Here is a 21463-nt window from a genome sequence, read left to right as displayed (position 1 = left end):
AGCTTTAAATCAGTAAGGATTATTTATTACATTGTCCACTCTAGAATATAGGTCATGAGCAGCTGTACCACCAGAACAGAGAAATCATGACTTTAAATGGATACCAAATGAAAATGTGATTGAAAGGCTAGAAATCATGTGATACTGACATGACCAACACACAAAAGAGTGCTAAGGCAGTGACAATTTGGAATCTATAATATAAAGTGAGGAATAATGTGAAAAAAATCTACAGGAGGAAGATCCTTTTCCTGGTTTTAATTTTTCAAATTTCAGACATTTGCTCAATAATAAAAATTACAAAGTTGTATGCAGAATCTGGGGAATTCTAGATTTGCCATCAATGTTTAGGCAGAACGATAGTTGAATTGGATAAGTGACATTCTTGCCTATTTTGTTTAGGCTGCCTATAAAAAAGACCTCATCATAATCTTCTTCAGCATCACTATTAGACAACATGTTCCACGGATCTCATGGAGCTAAACTCTAATATTAAATCGTATGCTTCCTGCTTTATTGTTGCTCTGTTTGTGGAAAAATACCTGATGATCATCTTTATAATCCTTCACAGATTTAAATAGAAACATTCAAAATTGCCTATTACTAAGCCTCCCTGCAGGCTACTGATCTGAAGCAAACATAAGGTTTCGCGACCTACCAATTAACCTATGGAAGGTATCCCAAATAATTATGTTCTGTCCCTCTTTTATTTACTCTTGACTCTGAAAAGTTCTCAGTTTTTCATACAGATAATCTAGAAAATAAATACAACCCTTGCCTTCACAGCCAGCATTAGAAGGAGCAGGAATGTGCATTAACTTGTTATACTACCTAATTTGTTACTTAATCCCCCTATTCTCTGGTTATAAACAGAGGTTTTCTGGTTACAAAATGATTTGAGAAGCAAAAATAATGGTACAAAATTTTAAATAAAGGTTACTGTTGCCACAAAATGGGGTTTCCGTTTGGCAGTCCATCCACCATTTCCCACCCGGCTGGGTGGGGTTGGTGTAACCAGGGCTAGAGACATTTACGAAATAAGCCAATACAAGAGGGCAGGACGGCGCGTCAGAAGCGACTCTCTTCCTCTTCCACCGCACGGTGAAGGCCGGGGATGAATTTTAACAGTTGTTTCCGGACACTTCCCCTTCTGCTTTTCCGGGGCAGGGTCCCAAACACGTTTGAGAAGTTACCCTCCCACAAGGGGGACATGGACCCACTACTGGCAGTACTAATGCTTCGGTTCCTCCTCGAAGAAGACCGCTTCAGAAAATCGTCCCCATCCCTGGGGACAAAGCACTCGTCATCTGTGCTCGTCTGTCGACTGAAGGCTCCCCTGCTGGAGTCCTCAGACACACACGTCGGGTAGCCATCCTCACTGTCCATGGTCATGGAGCTCAGGCAGCTGCTCTCGCTGGATAACCGATTCCGGTCCAGGAGGGCGGGGCCGGGCCCAGGCAGGGTTCCAAACAAAACTGATTCATCTATGTCCATGTTTTCCAAACTTGGGCAGGTACCGGAGTCACCTGGAATGTAGAAAAGAAAGTCTACTGTGAAATGGATATGGGCATCACTCCCTAGGAGTAAATATACCAAAATTTCTCTTCAAAGGGTGCAAGACACTAAGAGTAAAGGTGAATAATATTTTTCACTGAGCTTCGTCTATATGAATAAGTGACTTCTTCAGAGGCCATTTGATAAACCTTATAGTGGTGTTTCCCAAACTATTGTTCCTGGACTAGTTTCCATGTAAAAGTGTTCCATGGTCCTAGAAATGGTAATGCTAACTGAAATAAATTTAACCAAGATTCTTCATATAAGAACAGTTCAACTCACCTGACAGTATGCTGGTGTGACTTCTCAATCTCCAAGAATATCATTTCTATTTTTAAATTTTTTTAATTAAATTAAATTAAAATTTTGAGAGAGAGACAGAGACAGAGAATGAGCAGGGGAGGGCCAGAGAGAGAGGGAGACATAGACTCCAAAGCAGGCCTCAGGCTCTGAGCACAGAGCCCACCATGGGGCTTGACTCGAAAGCTGTGAGGTCATGACCTGAGCCAAAGTTGGATGCTCAACTGACTGAGCCACCCAGGCATACTCAAGAGTATTATTTTTTAAACTGAAATGACTCTGCAACATTTATTAAAATTCTCACAGATATTCTCAAGAATATCTTTGGGGAAAAAATAAAAAATATACTTGGGGAAATGTTGTCTTATGGACTTCCTCCATTTAGTTCCTCTGACTTTTAGCTATTCTATTTTTAAAATAATTACAAAATTGTTGTACCATCATTTGAAAAGTATGGGAAACAGTTATATAACCTGCACCTATAAGCTGATTACAGAGAATTCAAATGGTATTTAAGACAGAAAGAATACCTTCCAGGCTCAATATTGCCTGTTTCTTCCCAGACCACGTTAACACTTACATGCTCTAGAATGCTACTGTGCCCAGAAAACATCCCTGTCCTGAAATAACTAACAATTCATTTGTACAAGTTGAATTTGATCTGCTTAGCTGAATTTGTTCACCAACAGTTCCCTGTATCTGGGATCTCCAAACTCAAATTTTAATTGCACACCAACACCCATCTTGTCCATACCTCACTTGCTTATGTACTACATGAGTTGGTTGGTATGCTGCCTAAGAAAAGGGATGATTTGTTATACCAGCTTGAGAATGACATAATTAGAGGGTGAATCTGCCTCAGGAAAAGTAATAAAGGAGACTTAATTTTTCCATCTGATCTGCAGTTCAATATGGTGAGCTCTGCACTGACCAGTCATAATGATTTCCTTTTCACTAATAAAACCAACTTTATGTCTTCTGGCAATGAGTTGATGAAATCTTTTTGACTGGAAAACCATTGAGAATCTCATGCCTTGTATATTTATTCTAGGTCTAGAAAAAATCAACTAAAGAACTCCTTCAGTTTCTCAAAAGAATGTGTACAATGGCTTTATGCAGAGTCATTTCCCTTAATCCCGAAGGAAAGACCTTTAATCCCGAAGGAAAGACCTTATCTATACAAGGCTATTCCTATAGAATCCCAGAACTGCCTACACTTATTAGACCAAACTCCAACTCCACTGCAGAATGCTCCAGAAGTGGAGGCAAAGGTTTCCCAAACACCTTCAAGTCTACAGAAATCCAGGGGGTAGCTGGATTTTTTATCTGTGTCCTGCTAGGAAACTTCAGACCACCCCCCCAAAACTCTATTCTCTACAGAAGAGAAGTAACATATATAAGTGTCATTTAAGAAAACAAAATTTCAACACAAACCTCTATGCCATATGTTAGTGCCTAATTATGAATTAAAAGTATCTTTTTTTCTATAAATAAGTCATTACTTGAAACAGACAGTCTAGGTGATAAATAGAGACTTCAGCTCAGTGTTTTCTTAAGAAAATATAACCTATATTTCACACCCACACAGCTAGTGGTTTCAGTGAGTTATTGGTCTGTGCAAGTTCATTCCTCAGGTAACAACAGTCACATAGCGGATGTCAGTCAGATCAACAAATTTTTAACTCAACTGTCCCCTCCAGTATTCACACAATGGCAAAAGCCACATATTGAATGTTGGAATCATCATTCCAATTTCTGTCTTGGGTTTATGGGCCATGAAGAAGAGATTCTCTGCATTCATGTAACTTGTATAAGATGAATGAACGATAGGAGCTCCACCCAAGAAGCATGCTACCATTCCAGCCTCCACAGTTTCTGAGAACTACACAACCATGGAGCCATAAAGATTCTCCGGAATTTTACCTCATCCACTGCTCCTCTAACATCTCCACGTGCCTCTTGCAAGTGTGCACATGCACGTGTTTTTGTGTGCATATGTGTTATATGTACAGAGGAGGAGATGTGACTGGACTGACTCACCCTCCAAACACATAGGTCACTCCAAAAGTCATGCCAAAACATTTTTCTAAAAAATCTATAGTCTAGTATTCTTGATCCATGCTAGACAATTGTTTCTTGTAATGATGATAATCTTAAAACAACTTAGAGGCAGAAATTAAAAAAGAGATGATATGTTAGTGTGGTTTCTGAACAGGAAATCACATTTACCATGAAGCAGACGCTGTTCCTGTAACTGCAGAGATCTGAACTCCACCCATTTTTTCTTCAAGGTTTGCTGATAAATAGAAGAAAAAAAAGTGTTAATTATTGGGAATCCCCAGTGAAGGTAGCAATTTACTTTTGGGTGTTGAGATTTGTCATTAATTTTTTTCCTTTCTTTCTAGCACTCACAAACCCTCTCATACATTCAGAAGATTTTCTATACAAAAGGGGGATACTGGGAATACCACTTCTCAAGAAATAATCTAGTGGCACAAAGGAGTTGAAACAATGACATGGTTTCAATAGAAACAACGGACAATAGAAACAATGACATTTCTTTATTTTTCTTCGTTTTAAATATTACAGAATCAGATTGTTTGGGTCCATGTCCACTTACTAGCTATTGAGGCAAGGATTTACCATCTTGGTCCCCCATGCACAAGATACGGCATTAATAGAATCTAGACCCTGGGGCTGTCATGAGAATTAAGTAAGTTAGTAGATGTATAGTGTTTGGAACAGTGATTACAATAAATACCATCATTCTATAAGCCTGGGGCATTAAAACAGTGTTTTCTGCTGCACACCTATTTATTTTTCATACTAAAAAGGGGAAGCCGGTCTGTCTCAAAAGCTTCCTTTGAGGGCTAAACTTAGAACACCGCTAATAAGCACCCTCACTTCTTAACTGCTTCCTTCCTCGGCTGCCCCGCACATGAGAGCAGTGTCCCAGGGTGAGAATGAAGTGGCTGCTGTCACGGTCAAGACTGCACGTGTGAGACCTGGCTAACCCATCAGGGGGGCTGAGGTGAGGAAAATCAAAGCCAGCCAGGCGGCAGCCATCTGACAAGAACAGCTAGAGGCTCATTCTCCCTCACACCCTTTGGCCTTTACCCTACCCCTGCCGTTGCCTGCTCAGATCCCCCAGCAAACCCAGCAGGCAGGCACAGCTCAGATTTGCCTCTGCACCCTTCATCGCAAAGGCAGGGCAGCCTAGTTGGAAACAAGCACTGCTTGGTAAGAAACAGCCTAGAAAAGGTAGATGAAAGCTGAAAAGGCAGAGGGGAAAAAAGTTCATTTAGAAGGGGAAAGCCTAAGGAAAAGAAAATAATACAATTACAAGAATGTCATCAAATGCTTAAGAACACTAAGCATCAGTCCTTAGAGTTACCAATATGATATGCAAGCACTAAATCAAAGCCATAAAATGCCTGGGTCAGGTGGTGTCTTGTGTTTTCTGCACTAGATGACAGTCAGTGTGTCTACGAGACTGCTGGGCTACCTGAGTTACAGCTCCTTTTATTTGTGCAAACTGTGGTCCTATGAAGGTCAGAGTTAAGGACCCGTGTAGAATCAAACTAGCAAGAATCCAATGCCTTCCTTCTCCTTACAGGGGTCTATCTTCTGCAAGAGCATAAAGTCCAGGAGAGTACCAAAGAACAGGCTGACAGTCAAAACTAAATACAGAGAGAAGAGGAAACCGTAGTTTTGCACGTGTTATTCAGAAATCCGAAGTCAGGCCTTGCCAAATGTTAATTTTTGTGAAAATAAAGGTTTTAAAATATCTAATCTGTTGACGTGGTCCAGGTATCTAGGCACATCATCACTTACACCAAGAAAACACCAGTGAAAAGAGCAGATGTGTCAAAGTGACTAAGAGTTTTTTGGTCTCTACGGAAGCTTCCCCATTTTTCTTAGAATGTTTCTGCCTGTTAACATTACAGTTGTATATTTGGACAAATGAGACCTCTTGCCATTAGAAGAAAATTAGAGCATGTGAGAGATCAAATCATACTGGGCTCTATTGCCTCACTGTACCTAGCTCAGGTCTTGGTATATAACAGCTGCTTAGTATATATTGGTTGGATGAATATACCAAAGAATGGCTTCCTGAAGTCAAACTCAGCGACCACAGAGGATATCTTGAGTTGGATGTATTTCCAGTACTTTCAATATACATGAGACATACAGCTAAACATTTCCATCTTTACTACTTTTATAAAGTGTTCCCATGGATACTATGCTGTTTAACTGTCCTAAGAAGTTCCAAATTAGAAAAGAAAGGGGCAAGGTAGCAAAATATTTCCCAAAGGCTACGAACCCAGTAAAAAGTAGAGTTAGGTTAAAAAGTAGTTCCTCCCGCTAGCACAGTAGATGTGCTATTTTCATGTTAAACATTTGAATCATAGGTGATGAGAAAGGGAATCCCTGAAAGCATAGCTCAGTAGGGGCCACTTTTTCTAAAGAAGAGCTTGTGGCCTCATGAAGTCTTTGAAAGATCAATGCATGCTTACGTGGGACCCACAATCTAAATGTCATTGTGGCAAGGGGAAACCAACTTGACCCTGGTTCCTTACATGTCAGATCCAGACACTTCTGGCTCATGAGGTGAACTGGAAATCTCATAATTTCAAGATTAGAAAAGAAATGCAAGAGGATAAGCAAGAATAAATGCAAAGATCTGCTGGACCTGGAGAAGCAGAAACAGGTAGCTAGGAATTTGGGAATCCTGTGGCAATATACAGTTTAAAGGCACTTATTGGGATGAGCACTGGGTGTTGTAAGGAAACCAGTTTTACAATAAATTCTATTTTAATTAATTAATTAATTAATTATAAATAAATGCATTTATTTATTTGAGGAGAGGATGCAGACAAGTTTCTTGCTTGAGAAAAGAACCTTAGCTGAAGCTCCACTACCATGAAAATGAGGCTGAGAAAACCTGCTAATGGTGGCTATGACTCATGTAGAACTTTCGCCTACAAAGGCAGGAGTACAAAAATGCACACTCATGACCAGAGCCATACAACACACTAACTCTCCAGAAGGCATCCACACTGCCAGACCTGCTTGGGATTAGAGCCTTGAAAGTGCAGGGTGGAGGAAACCCAAATACAATATTGAGTGGAAGGCAGACCAGCATACAAGGGAAGTGGCCACTATAAACTCCAAAAGGTGTGGAAGACAACAAAATTGATAATCAGTACATGGATTTACTCCAAATAAAATAACACAGTGTCCAAAGAAGACTTTAAAACAAGAATATCTATAATCCTCTGAGAAAGAACAAGATCAGAACAATAAACCTGAAGCAAAGAAGTAAAACAAGAATGGATAGACACGAAAAAGAATGATCTGAAAATTAAAAATCAATTAATCCTAGGGTGCTGGGTGGCTTAGTCGGTTAAGTGTCTGACTTCAGCTCAGGTCATTGTCTCCTGATTCATGACTTTGAGGCCTGCATTGGGCTCTTTGCTGACAGCTCAGAGCCTGGAACCTGGTTGGGATTCTGTGTCTCCCTCTCTCTCTGCCCCTCCCCTGCTCACTCTCTGTCTCTCTCTCTCTGTCTCCCTCTCTCTAAGGTAAATAAACATTTAAAAAAATTTTTTAAAGAATCAATTACTCCTTAAAACTGGATGAAAAGAACTCATTCTATACAGAATAAATACATTACTGAAAAACTCAACAAGAACCTAACAAAACAGATAAAGTGATACAAAATATGAGTGGTTAGGAACCAAGGAAAATAAATCAAAAGACTCTACACTATGTCCAACATGAATTCCAAAAGCTAGTTCAGGGAATGAATGATGAAGAAGGTATATTCAAAGAGATCAAGTTGATAGTTTTCCAAAACTGAAGAAATTCACAAGTCTTTAGATTGAAAAGATACTGCAACTTTTAAGCAATAACAATTGAGAAATGAATCCAGACCTAATCTCATGTCAGTGAAACTTTAGATCAATAAAGACCAACGAACATCTTAAAAATAACCAGAAAAAAAACAAAAAATTGCCTCATATTGAAATACTGGTTTTTGAAAAGACTCAAAAATAGAAAATCCTCTAGAGAGAATTACCATAAAAAAAGAAGGCATAAGAAGTAGTACACATAAAATGGGGATATACTCTTTCTTGTGAAGAAAATAAAAATGTAAGAATAGAATTTTTATTATCAACTTCATGCAATTAATTTGAAATTTTGAAAAATTTATTAACAAGAACATTAATTCATTAAAACTTGCTCCAACAACACAAAACAAACAAAACAGAAATCCTGAGAAGTCTTATAACTAATAAAGAAACTGAAACAGAGTTTATAGGTATTCTCACCAGAAAAGAACCTTAAGCCCAGATGATTCAGTTAGTTACAAGAATTCTACCAGCGAAGAAAAAGAGGAAGGTTCCTCTCAGCTCATGCTAAGAGTCCAGTAAACATGATACCAAAACTAAAGAAAGATAGTTTGAGAAAAGAAAACTGCAGGCCATTTTTACCTTTAAATGAAGCTACCTTCAAAAGTCCTAAAGAAAACATTAGCAAATCAAATCTACAATTATATAAAAAATGATTATAAGTTATGACAGGGTTGGATTATTCTAGAAATGCAAGAGTGGCTTTACATTAGAAAATCTTTAAATATCATTTGTCTTGATGACACATTTAAAAAAAATACATAAACAAGAATAACACATGCAGAAAAAAGTGTTGGATAAAATTTAATACACAAGCATTATGAAAAATATCAATAAATTTAGCATGGAAGAGAGCATCCCAAATTGGAAAAGTATATTCATAGAGAGAGCTCATTCTTATAGGAGCAAGTGAGAATTTCCTTTAAAATAAGAACAAAACAAAAATGCCTATTATTTTAGTTTCTATTCATCACTATATTATAGGCTGTAGCCAGTGCAGTGAAGTAAGAAAGAGAACCTGTATGTTATTCTTAACAGTTACTACCTTCACAGAAAACCAAAATATTCTACAGATAATTTGTTTAAAATATATAGTTTAGCAATAGTTTGAACTATATAGTTTGAATAACAGCACAAAAATTGATGTATCTATACATCAAAATCTCAATCAAAACATTTATTTTTTATAAAGAAACTATAATACAAACAAAAATCATTCATAGAAAGGAATACATCTAGTGAAAGACATATAGGATCTACTTGCATAAAATTATGAGACTTTATTGAAAGAGATAAAGAAAATAGTTAAAAATGGTAAGATTATGAAAACTCTTCCTCTAAGATCAGGAAGAAAACAAGATGTCCACTCTCACCATTTTGATTCAACATAGTGGAAATCCTAGCCACAATAATCAGACATGAAAAATAAATAAAAGGAATCCAAACTGGTTAAGGAAGAAGTAAAATTGTCACTATGTGCAGGTGACATGACACTATATATAGAAAATCCTAATGATTCCACCAAAAAACTATTAGAACTAATAAGTAAACTCAGAAACGTTGCAGGATACAAAATTAAAATATCAAAATCTATTGCATTTCCATACACAAATAATGAAGTAGCTAATTATAACTGCATCAGAAAGAACAAAATATCTAGGAATCAATTTAACCAATAAATGAAAGACTTATGCTCTGAGAAATATAAGACATTGATGAAGGAGACTGAAGACAACACAAACAAATGGAAATATATTCAATGTCCATGATTTGGAAGAATTAATATCATTAAAATATCCATGCTACCCAACATAATCTAAAGAGTCAATACAATACCTATCAAAATACAAACAGCATTTTTAAGTTTATTTATTTTGAGAGAGAGAGAGAGAGAGAAAGTGTGAATTGAGGAGGGGCATAGAGAGAAGGAGAGAGAATCCGAAGCAGGCTCAACACGGTCAGCACAAAGTCTAATGCAGGGCTCAAACCCAGGCACCATGAAATCATGACCTAAGCCAAAGTCCAATGCCCAACAAACTGAGCCACCCATGTGCCCCACAAATAGCATTTTTCAAACAACTAGAATGATCCTAAAATTTGTATGAAACTACAAAAGAACCCAAATAGCCAAAACAATCTTAAAAATGAACACTAGATCTTGAGGTATCACAATCTCTGATTTCAAGATAAACCACAAAGCCAGAGTAATCAAAACATTACACCAACACAAAAATAGATACAAAGATCAATGGAATAGGATAGAGAGCCTAGAAATAAACCCATACTTACATGGTTAATCAATCTATGACAAAGGAGGTGATAATATACAATGCAGAAAAGATAGTCTTTTCGGTAATTGGGAAAACTGGACAGCTACATGCAAAAGAATGAAATGGGACCACGTGCTTACAGCATACAAAAAATAAACTCAAAATGGACTAAAGACCTAAATATGAGACATGAAACCATAAAACCCCTAAGAGAAAACATATGTAGTAATTTCTTGGACATTGGTCTTAAAACATATTTTTGGATATGTCTCCTCAGGCAAGTGAAACAAAAGCAAAAATAAATTTGGGGCTACAGCAAAATTAAAAGTTGTTGCACAGCAAAGAAAATGATCAATGAAGCAAAAAGGTAACTGACCGAGAGAAGATATTTGCAAATGATGTAGGCAACAAGGGGTTAATATTCAAAATATACAAAGAACTTCCATAATTCAACACCAAAATCTCCAAATAATCCCATTAAAAATGGGCGGAAGACCTAAATAGACATTTTCCCAAAGAAGACATACAGATGGCTAACAGACACATGAAAAAAAACACTCAACCTCACTCATCATCAGGGAAAATGTAAATCAAAACCACAATGAGATACCACCTGCACCTGTCAGAATGGCTAATATCAAAAGTACAAGAAAGAACAAGTGCTGGGGAATATGTGGAGACAAAAGAACCTTCATGCACTATTGGCGGGAATGCAAATTGGTGCAGCCACTGTGAAAAAAATATGGAGTTTCCTCAAAAACTTAAAAATAGAGGGACACCTCTATGTGGTTGGTTAAATGCCCCACTCTTGATTTCAGCTCAGACTATAACCTCATGGTTTGTGAGGCCGAGACCCAGGTGGGGCTCTGCGCTAACAGCTTGGAGCTTGCTTGGGATTCCCTCTCTCTCTCCCTCTCTCTGCCCCTCCCACACTCAGGCGTACCGCTCTCTTTCTCTAAAAATAAATGAACTTAAAAAAAATAGCCAAAATGCATAGGCAACCTAAGCGTCCATCAATAGAGAAATGGGTAAAGATGATGTACATAAACAATGGAATATTACTCATCCAGAAAAAGGAATAAAATCTTGCTATTTGTGACAGCATAGACAGATCTAGAGGATTTTATGCTAAGTGGGGTAAGTCAGACAGAGAAAGACAAACAGCACAGGATTTCAATTATTTTTCAAAAAAAAATTCCACAATCAAACAAACAAACAAAAACAGATTCATAAATACAGAGAACTGGTGGTTGCCAGAGGGGTGGGGAGTGGGGATGGGCAAAAAAAAGTGGTGAAATCATCTATCACTAAGAAACTCAACACCATACAAATGACAAGTATCTTAAAGTTAAGCTATCTACATAAAATGTGGTATCAATCAAAATTCTAAAATTTATTTATAGAACTTGACAATCTGATTCTAAAATTTATATAGATGATCAAAGGACCAAAAATAACCTGGAAGCTTTGCTCAATGAAATACCAATATTTAAGGTAAAATAACTGAGTTTGAGATAAACAATGGATCAAAACATGGAGCCTATAAGAAAATCCATGAACACATGAAACGTGCTTGAAAATAGAGGCTTCATTGCAGTTCCATTGGGGGTGAAAGAAGGACTATAAAATAAATAGTATTGGGAAAACTGAGTTCACATGGAAATCAGAGTAAATTAGAATCCCATCTCAAACCACATTTAAAACTTAACTTTGGATGAATTCAGGATTTAAGTGTAAAGAAGGATAACTTTAAAATGTTTAGAAGAGGGGTTCCTGGGTGGCTCAGTCGGTTAAGCGTCCCACTTTGGCTCAGGTCATGATCTCACAGTTTGTGGGTTTGTGGGTTCAAGCCCCCAGTCAGGCTCTGTGCTGACAGCTCAGAGCCTGGAGCCTGCTTCAGATTCTGTGCCTCCCTCTCTCTCTCTGCTCTTCCCCTGCTCATGATCTGTCTCTCTCTGTCTTTCAAAAATAAAGAAATAATAAAAAAAAATTTTTAAACCGTTTAGAAGAAAATATAGAAAGTGCAGATTATCTACAACGGATAAAAAACAGGAGATTTTTCATAAACAAAAGTATCAAAGGCAAAATACATTTAAAGCTAAGGAGACAGAACAGCAGCTAATAACTCAGTCACCTAGCAAAACTGTCCTTCAGCATCAGCAGTGGAAGATTTTCTTGACAAAGAAAGACCTACTTACCCTGGCTAAAAGGAAGTACTATAACAGAGAAGAAACCCAGAGGTAAGGAACAGAAGACAACTAATACGTCAATTAAACGTATTAGTGTATTTGTTCACTACCAGCTATTTACAACAGAAACTTGTAGGTTTTCTTTCTAAAAATTGGTAAAATTCTCCAAAGTAAAGCAATAATAAGAAAGATATGGTCTTAAATGGACATTAAAATGTGTTAAGTTCTCGGGATGTTCTCTGGGAGAGGATGTGAGGGGTACATTGAAAAATTCATACATCGTTTAAGAAAAATAATATTCATTTAAGTATGAATATTAAAGCTTCAAGAGAAAATACTGAAGGAGCAGAAATTGCTTAGAAACATGAAATGTTTTTGCTTGTTTTTTTTGCAGAATACTTTATTCCATGAAATATAGACCTATTTGATCAGTCATACTTTAACACTACCAGTTTATTTTGTACATTTCTTTCCTTTTTCGACAAAAGGCTGAAGAAGCCAGATTTATTTAACAATAATCTTTTTAAAAAGATGCTCAATAATACTCTCTTTTACAAAAGCAAGTTGTTTTGTCAGTTTTAAAACCTAAATAGGGGAGCCTGGGTGGCTCAGTCAGTTAAAGATCTTACCCTTGGTTTCAGCACAGCTCATGATCTCATGATTCATGGGATCCAACTTTGCATCAGGCTCCATGCTGGGCCTGGGGCCTGCCTGGGATTCTTCTCTTTCTCTCTGTCTTTTTCCTTTCCCCCTCCCCTCCCTACTCACATACACCTACACACACTCTCTCTCTAAAAATAAATAAACATAAATAAATTAAATTTAAATTAAAAGATCATATTTATTATAGCAAGAAAACTTAAAAGGTGCCTAAGAACAAACATAGTAAAAGATATATAAAAAGTGCATGAAGAAATTTTTAAGAAATTTCACAAATTAATTCAAAATATAGCTAGAAGTAAGTACAATAACAAGAGTATAAAATCAGTGTTGACACTGAAGGAAACAACTTATTGATGAATTAGATCAGGGGTGGGGGGGAAGAATACAAGATAAAATAGAAACATAGTAACTCTACCTTCAGGGGCTCAATAATTAAAAAGGGGCACCTGGGTGGCTCAGTTGGTTAAGCGTCAGACTTTGGCTCAGGTCATGATCTCATGATTTGTGAGTTCCAGCCCCACATCGCCTACTTCAGATCCTTTGTCCCTCACTCTGTCCCTCCTCCATTCGCATGCACTCATGCACACTCTCATAAAAATCAATAAACATTTAAGAAGAAAAGAAGTACAGACTTCATAAAGAAAATAAATAAACACCAGCGATTGCTAAACACAGTCCAAGCAAGCAACCTGCCTGCAATAGGCCATGTGGTCTCTGCTTAGACCAACCCCCTCACTGCCACGCAGGGGAGATCTCTGGGATAAAGAGATCATTGCGATCCGTAGGACCATGACTCAAAGGCCCATGGGTGAGGGCTATACTTTGTGGCCTGGCAGAACCTCACCCGTCTAGCAAACTGAGATTTTCAAGACCCCCAAAAAGCCATCGCAGGGAATTTTCTCTAAACATCCTGCCGGTGCACAATCTCCTGGAAACTTAATTTTTTTTCCACTTCGGAGTTGTGTGTTTGCCAATGAAAGTAGATTCAAGGACAGCCACAGGAGCAGAGGGAGATGATTTCTGCAGGAAGAATGAAGCTGAAGGGAAAGACACAGAAGAGGGCAATGGAAGAACATAGCTTCCAGGACCCTCCCCCCCACCTCCCCCCAAGTAGCACTTGACAAAATGAAGAAAAGACCAGAAGCTCCTCCTTTGTTTCTTCCCCCGACAAAATGTAAATCAAGCGAGATCACAGGTGCATTAATGAAAAGTTCTTCAAGTGATGTGCCTTCCTGCTGCCTTTCTGAGCCTTGCAGAAACACAGAAGGAGGAAGGAAGACAGTGATTTGCACCGGCTTGTGGAATTTAATATTCCTGTAAAGGTAATTGTGTGGCTCTTGATAATTCAGCAGTTTAGACTCATCATGACATTTCATCTTCAAGGGCTATTTCAATTCCTCAAATAGATTTTTATTCTACCACTCACACACTCAAAGATGAAAAATGTGCCTCACTGTATTAAATTAAATTACCTTTAAAACTTGTAGCTTTGCTTCAAGCTCTGTTCTTTTGAGAATCATTGTTCCATTAAGAGTCTCTATCCTGTTTTAAGAGAAACGGAGGGGGAGGGGAGAACAGCGTGAGAGATTCTTGCAAACAAGTACCATCCTTGTAGAGTGCACCACTTTGAGCACAGACTATGCCTTAAAGAGCAACATAAATGTTATTATTTTCATGGCACTTCAAGTCTCTGCACCTAGGCCGAATCTTCTGACAATATTCAGAGAAAGAAAATGGAACAAAAGCAAAAGAAAAACAAAAAATCTCCTAGAGAGGGAGGTTAAGAGAAAAGATACTGTTTAATTTGTAACCTGTAGCTCGCTTTATAGATGCCACCCTATATCACTGATTCTTGTTCTCTACCGGAATCTACTCTCATGGTCTCTGACTGAATCGCCTATTTTATTTGGCGAATATTTACTCGGCATTTACTATGTGCCAGACTTTAGACACTGTGCTAAGCATGAGGGGTCCAGCAATGAAAGCAACATGCAATAGGGATTTTCGTACAGTGGCATCAACATACTCTTCCTTGGAAAAAGAAAAAAATCATTTCTTCCCTGGGATTCCAGAAACCTTTACCCTGTAAATTGCCTTAATTTTGCAGCTAGAACAAACACAACCGAAACCACTATGAGATAAGAACCTTCATATGACTCTCACATCTCAGAACCTTTTAAGTTTATAAACTTTAATCCCAGCATTATCAGTTTAGCGGTGTTCTTTTCTCCCTATACCAAATGCTTTTCTAAAAATAAAAAGACGTGTTCTATCCTGAGTGATTTGTTTTGCGGGCTTATGTTAAGGCCTTTATTTTGACTACTAAGTCAGCAGTCTGAATACGGTAACAAATTTCATGTGTTGGTGACACGCCTAAGCATTTTTAAAGTATTGGTTCAAATTACTTCTGACAAATAAGCTGTGACTATTTATTAAGACGCAGGAAATCTTTCCAAGTATGGGAAAATAATAGCATTAAATATGGAGACCAATTTTCCTTTATTTCTAATAGCCTCATTGCCAAGATAACGAGATGATAATGAAAGCCAAGATGTTGTCTGCTTTCTCGTTAGGGTGATCCTGTCTCTGGGCAGAATGAGGATCCCTATGAATCTGTTTCAATGGGACCCTTAATGCTGATCTGAGCTGAACAAGCAACAGATGTCTACGTGTAAAACCGCAGGAGTACATTGGTCACTCTCTTCAGTATTTATACAGATGTCTCTCATCTTCCTGACGGTCTGGATTTCCATTTGTCTCCACCCACTACTCCTTAATTATATACCTGCTTTCTACCCACTTCACCCATTTGGAACATAGCTTTCTAACTGCCACCATTTTCCCTTGGATTCTATATGGCTCCAACCTTATGGATTCAAGTTTCTCCGGAGTAAAGAGCCCCCCATCCTTTACCCTGAACTCACAGGATCTACAGAGTTGAACTAAATCCTCTACCATCAGGAGTCGACACACAGTCAGAACATCTTTGAAGTTTTAGACCAGAATAACTGAAGACAATCCAGTGGATTTTCTATTGGCAGCTTGCAATGAGCAGCTGTGGGGTAGCTCAAGAGAATAGATCATGGCATCCAGAGCAGATGGTCAAATCCTAGCCCCGTCACTTACTATATCATTGATCTTAGTCCACCTAACTTAAGCTTTTGGCACTTTATCTATAAATAGAAATAAAACTAATGTCACGAGGTGGCTGTGAAGAAGGAATGAGATAATGCACATACACCCCACCTTAGTCGGAACAAATGCTAAACTACTTAGCCTGACATTTCTTATGCTCTCCCTAATCTGCCAACCACCCATCACACTGGTTGTTTCTCTATGTCCTGGACATGCCAAGCCCCTTTTGAGAATTCACAGACCTCTCTCCTTGCCTGAAAGGTTCTCACCAGGAGTTCACATGACCATTCTTTCTCTTTCTTTATGTCTCAGCCCAGATTTCCCCTCCTCACACAAGACCCCTTTAAACTACAGTAGAGTCCCTCTTGCTCAGTATTCTATCGCATTCCTTATTTTACTTTCCTAGTAGCAGTAACCAAAAATTGAAATCTCAAAATTACTTATTTTGGAGGCTTTCCTTGCCCAACCCCTTCCACAGATAATAAAGCAGTATGAGTGTCATCGTCTCTGTCTCTCCTAAGCCTATCACAAAGCTGGAAACATAGTATTTTCTCAATAAATATCATTTGAATGACTGAGCAAATTCCATCTTTTAACTAATTACTGAAGTCTTTTTAGGCTCTAAGGATGGTACGGTAGAAAAGTCAGTCAAATCTCTAGTTGGGGAGAGCATTGCCCATGAGGACGTCTGGACTATTCGTAGGTGTGAGTGCGTGTCACAGGGTAGGGAGAGTTGAGCAAGAGTATTTCCTTCTAAATGGAACACTAGAAGAGAAAAACAATTGGCTTGTGGTATAAGAGTAAAAAACTCAGCCCTTCTGACCTTTTATTTGTTCTAACCGCAAGATTATATCAGCCATGGAATCTGGACTGGTTCCTTTCTGTCCAAAGAGAATGTGTGCCAGTTTAATTGAATTGGACATAAAAAAAATTTTTTTCTAAATGCTATCCCTCCCACACAGACATTTGGGCTATTGATGTCCTCTGACTTCAGATGTCGACAGTATGTTCAAGTTTGAGGAAACCTTGACAAACAAAAGGGACTGATAATAAACGTCTGTACCAGATCCCAAAGTCTTGGTGCACTGCCTCCCTTTTTGTGATCCTGAACAAAAAGCCTATTCAGTCACTCAACAGGCATTATGCGAGACCATAACATTTCTGAAGCCCCGAGGGAAGCAGATGGATAGTTACGTTAACAAGTTTCCTGAAGATCTGATCAGGTCAACGACTTGTTTGTGGGTAAAGCCGTCTGTGCTCACACCATTGATATTTGCAAGGACATCACCTGGGAGATGCCAAGAAAAGTGAGTGTTAACATACTGGCTTAAAGAATCCCTCCAGATATGCAAATAAAGCAAAACAAGCGAGCCGCAAATATAAGAGTCAAGGAAATGCAAAGCAGCAATCACATCCTGACCTTCCGTATCAAGAAGCTTCTTTGCTTGCTATGTAAATCATTCTCAATAGGAGCAAAGTTATAAATTACCAGTTTGCAGGCCAGCGTAGTGTGCTGGGCTGTCCTCCTGGATTTTGCAAATCAGAGTGCACATCTCAGAGGAGCACGTGTTCTGGTTCTGGAGCCTGTAAGTCTGTCAAAATTCAAGTGATACATAATTACTACTCAAAAAACTCAGAATCTACATGCTGGTCACCGTAAGCGGTATCACAGGTAAGTATAAGGAACAATTGGAGAGCTTTTCTTTACTATAAACTGAACCAAAGAGACCACTGTTGAGATTCTAGAATGTTATCTGTAGCCAACCCTTTTCATTAAAAAAAAAAAAAGTCAGCTTGAGACTAAAAATGGGATAAGACTGCCTCATTATTAAATATCTATTAAGAAAAATTAGGTTTCTTATTTCCCAATGAGATAAAACAATAGTAGCCAAAAAAGCAAAAACAAAAATCTCTGTGTGGTTCTCCTCAGCTAAAGCGCTCATTACAAGAGCATATGGAACAGTACACATCCAGGAAGGGACATGTGCCAACAATAATTATTTTAAATCAGAGCTCTGCAAATAATGACAATCTGCCCTGTATTTTTTCAAAAGTGCTATAATTGACGTGATTACCTTCTTGTCTAAGTGCTCTCTGATATGCCTGCCCTGAATACTCATCGGTTCATTAGTCACTCAACTAAATTAGAAAAAGTTATGCTTCGTCTCTTGCCTCAGTTTGTCAAAAGCAGCTTGGATTTGTTTTTATTTTGGTTTCAAATTGTACCAAGAACACTCCACAAATATTGCTCGATAGCATGGCCCCATGACCTATAACAAACATATTTTTCTTTTTCACACATGTAAGTTATGAAGCCTAGCTCCATTCAGAATCAAAATCAGTATCTGAGTTGAGTAATCTGATTCCTAAAGGTAATTCATATTTACAGGACTGCTTCTCTGTGGAGAAATTAATGCCTGATGTTCATTCCTTCCTATTTTATAGGCATACAGGCTATAGAACCAGAAGTCAGTCATGTGAAAGCAACTCCTAGAAACTCGATTTTGTTAACATCTAAGGAATCTCTGTTCTGCTGCAAGGTATTTAGAATCCCTGAGTCATAAAGGCACAAGGGACCTTTAAAGATAATTTACTACACTTCCTCTCTGTGTTAGATCCCTTTACCAACTTTTCTGCCAAGAAGCCTTCTTGCTACAGCCTGGACCCTTTCAGGAATGGAAAGGTGATCTAGGCCATGTGGTACATGAACCAAGACTCTAACAGTCACTCCTCTGGGAAACCACTGTTACAACTACTCTTATTAGCAGTGAGAATCTGCCCTCCAGGTCCAGTGATCATCGAAGTGAGTACAATCAATGGGTGGGGAAGCATTGATTTACACAGCTGGCATATATGTGTGCAACCAGCATAAAATTTGTGGGTTGGGGACACAGAAGAAAAGGCAGAAGCCCCAAAGTTCTGGATAGAAGTAGTCAAATATTTCCCTCCCGCCCCCCTCCCCCCGGTTCACCTAGTCTTCTAGTTCCCATTTTTAGAAGCCAATGACAGAACCATCCCTTGCATTTCTCAGAGACAGAAAAATCACATTGCCCACTCTAATGCCCAGTGACCTTTATTCAAACACCTGCCATTGTTTGATCTACTGGTACCAGGCACGTTACTAAGGACTTTCTTTATATAATGTATTATTTCATTTGAAACTCCTAAGAATCCCACAAGGCAGCACTGAGAGAACATGAAGCTGGTGTGTATGAATCTAACCTTTGTGTTGCTATCAAACTGTGTGACTCTCACTAGCAGTATAAAACTAGCACCCGTGGAAATCCAAAGGAGATGTGTACTTGTGTCTTTTCCAACCTGCCCTTCACTTGGTAGACCAGAACCCAAACACACGTTAACAATGGGTGCACAATTAGATACATGAGGCTCTTTCTGGCCTTCAGAAAGTTCCCAGAGTATTTCCCCTATTTGCTGACCACTGTGAATCTTAGTACTGCTAAAACATAGATGACTGTGTAGGGGAGCTTGGGTGGCTCAGTCGGTTAAGCATCCGACTTCTGCTCAGGTCACGATCTCTTGAGCCTGGAGCCTGCTTCGGATTCTGTGTCTCCCTCTCTCTCTGCCCGTCCCCTCCTCTCTCTCTCTCAAAAATAAATAAACATTGAAAAAAAGCATAGATGATGGTGTGGAGGTGGCATTGGAAAGCATACACCAAAAGGGAATTGGCAGAAAACTGGCCCCTGCTTTACTGGCACGCACTGCAGTTCAGAAGTGAAATCATTAGCTGATGTAAATCTACAGAGGTTCTAGGTGCCGTAGCCTGCTGTCCACTAATGATAGCTTGGACTCGGGCTCATGTGAAGTCAGCATCTGTGGTACGGGGGAGAAACATGGCGAAGCGATGGCATATCTCATAGAATAAAAAAAAAAATCCTCATGCGTTACATTAAGTAGTCATTGATCCTGTTTCCAATAGCAACTGCTACATACCCTGTGGATAATTCTCATTTAAAAAGAAGCACAAAAGGCCGTGTGTCCACAGCAGAGAGAGTGTGTTGCATGTGAATGGGGAGTAAGAGAGAGTACTGTGCTTCTAAAACCTGATAGAAGAATTATAGATTTCACCAAATATAAAAGTAGAATAGTTCAGAAAGTAGAAAGTATCTTTCTTCCTTCTACGGCCTTCTCCCTGTTCATTGTAGCTAGAGTTCCATTTGGTTTCTTTATTCAGAAGGCATGTTTTACTTATTAGCAGTTTCCAGTTCCTGATCTTCAAATACACAGAAAATTTCCAATTTGCGGGTTGATATTCAGTCACCAAAGTTTTGAGAAAGCAGCACCAAAGTTAAGACCTCAAAGCCAATGTGCACTATAAGAATACAACTATGCAAAAGAATCTGATTATCTAAAAGAAATGCCAAAGTGTAATGGAGAAAAAACCCCAGTAATATATAAGCTATTACAATTGCACTTAATTGGACTGGGCTTCATTTGACCTAACTCACCATCTTTATGAATACGGCCATGAAAAAGCAGACAGCAAATAATTCTTAAGCTACTAGAAACCAAAGCCTCTATGGGGCACTTGGGTGGCTCAGTTGGTTAAGTGTCCAACTGGGACTCAGGTCATGATCTCATGGTTCATAAGTTTGAGCCCTGCATGGGGCTCTGCATTGATAGCTCAGAGCCTGGAGGCTGCTTCAGATTCTGTGTCGCCCTCTCTCTCTGCTCCTTCCCTCCTCATGCTCTATCTTTCTCTCTCAAAAAGTAGATAAACATTAAAAAATTTTATAAAAAGGAATATAAACTTATAAAGACTGTTATAAACTTCCCAGAGCATGAGACAATATGCAAGTAGAACCAAATGTTCTAAAATGTTTCAAATAATAATAATAAGTATAAGGTGTTGTCATTAAGAAGAAAAGTCCAATCTTTTTTGTCATATCCAAGATGAAATCTTTAGTATTTCAAAATGCTACAAGAGTTCCACATAAATACATGCAGTCTCATATACACAAATATACACACTTTCAGATATTTCTTGAATACCAGGATACAGATTTAAAATCTGATATACAGGGGGCACCTGGGTGGCTCAGTCATTTAAATGTCCGACTTCAGCTCAGGTCATGATCTCATGGTTGGTGAGTTCGAGCCCCGCATCAGGCTCTGTGCTGACAGCTCAGAGCCTGGAGCCTGCTTCAGATTCTGTATTTCCCTCTCTCTGCCCCACCCACTCCCACACTCTGTCTCTCTCTATTAAAAATGAATAAAAATGTAAAACAAACAAATGAATAAAAATAAAGTCTGATATACAGCATAAAAATGCCTATGCAAAATACATCTTAAATGCAAATGTATAAAATGTGCATCTGTAAAGAGTATTTCACTTTCTTATTTAGAAGATCTGGCTGAAACCAGATCTGATATGTCTCAGACTTACAAGACAACTAAAGCAACTAAGTACAAGAAGATG

General features: G+C 38.5%; 1 protein-coding gene across 2 annotated transcripts in view; it reads right to left on the bottom strand.

Moving 5' to 3' along the window:
* Positions 1 to 3: 3 nt before the first annotated feature.
* CYTIP (cytohesin 1 interacting protein) overlaps positions 4 to 21463 on the bottom strand; it is a 29611-nt gene continuing 8151 nt past the window's right edge. For both annotated transcript variants that reach the window (XM_029934546.1, XM_029934547.1), the window contains 5 exons: positions 17516 to 17618; positions 17221 to 17314; positions 14364 to 14433; positions 4084 to 4150; positions 4 to 1526 (listed from right to left, as the gene is read on the bottom strand). In XM_029934546.1, coding sequence (XP_029790406.1) covers positions 1069 to 1526; positions 4084 to 4150; positions 14364 to 14433; positions 17221 to 17314; positions 17516 to 17618 — 792 coding nt within the window. In that variant the 3' untranslated portion in view covers positions 4 to 1068. The remainder of the gene's footprint in view (positions 1527 to 4083; positions 4151 to 14363; positions 14434 to 17220; positions 17315 to 17515; positions 17619 to 21463) is intronic.

This window comes from Suricata suricatta, chromosome 3 (genome assembly GCF_006229205.1).
Source record: "Suricata suricatta isolate VVHF042 chromosome 3, meerkat_22Aug2017_6uvM2_HiC, whole genome shotgun sequence".
In the NCBI taxonomy this organism is placed as follows: Eukaryota; Metazoa; Chordata; class Mammalia; order Carnivora; family Herpestidae; genus Suricata; species Suricata suricatta.
Note: the sequence above shows the minus strand (reverse complement) of the source record. Positions and strands in the feature narration are given on the sequence as shown.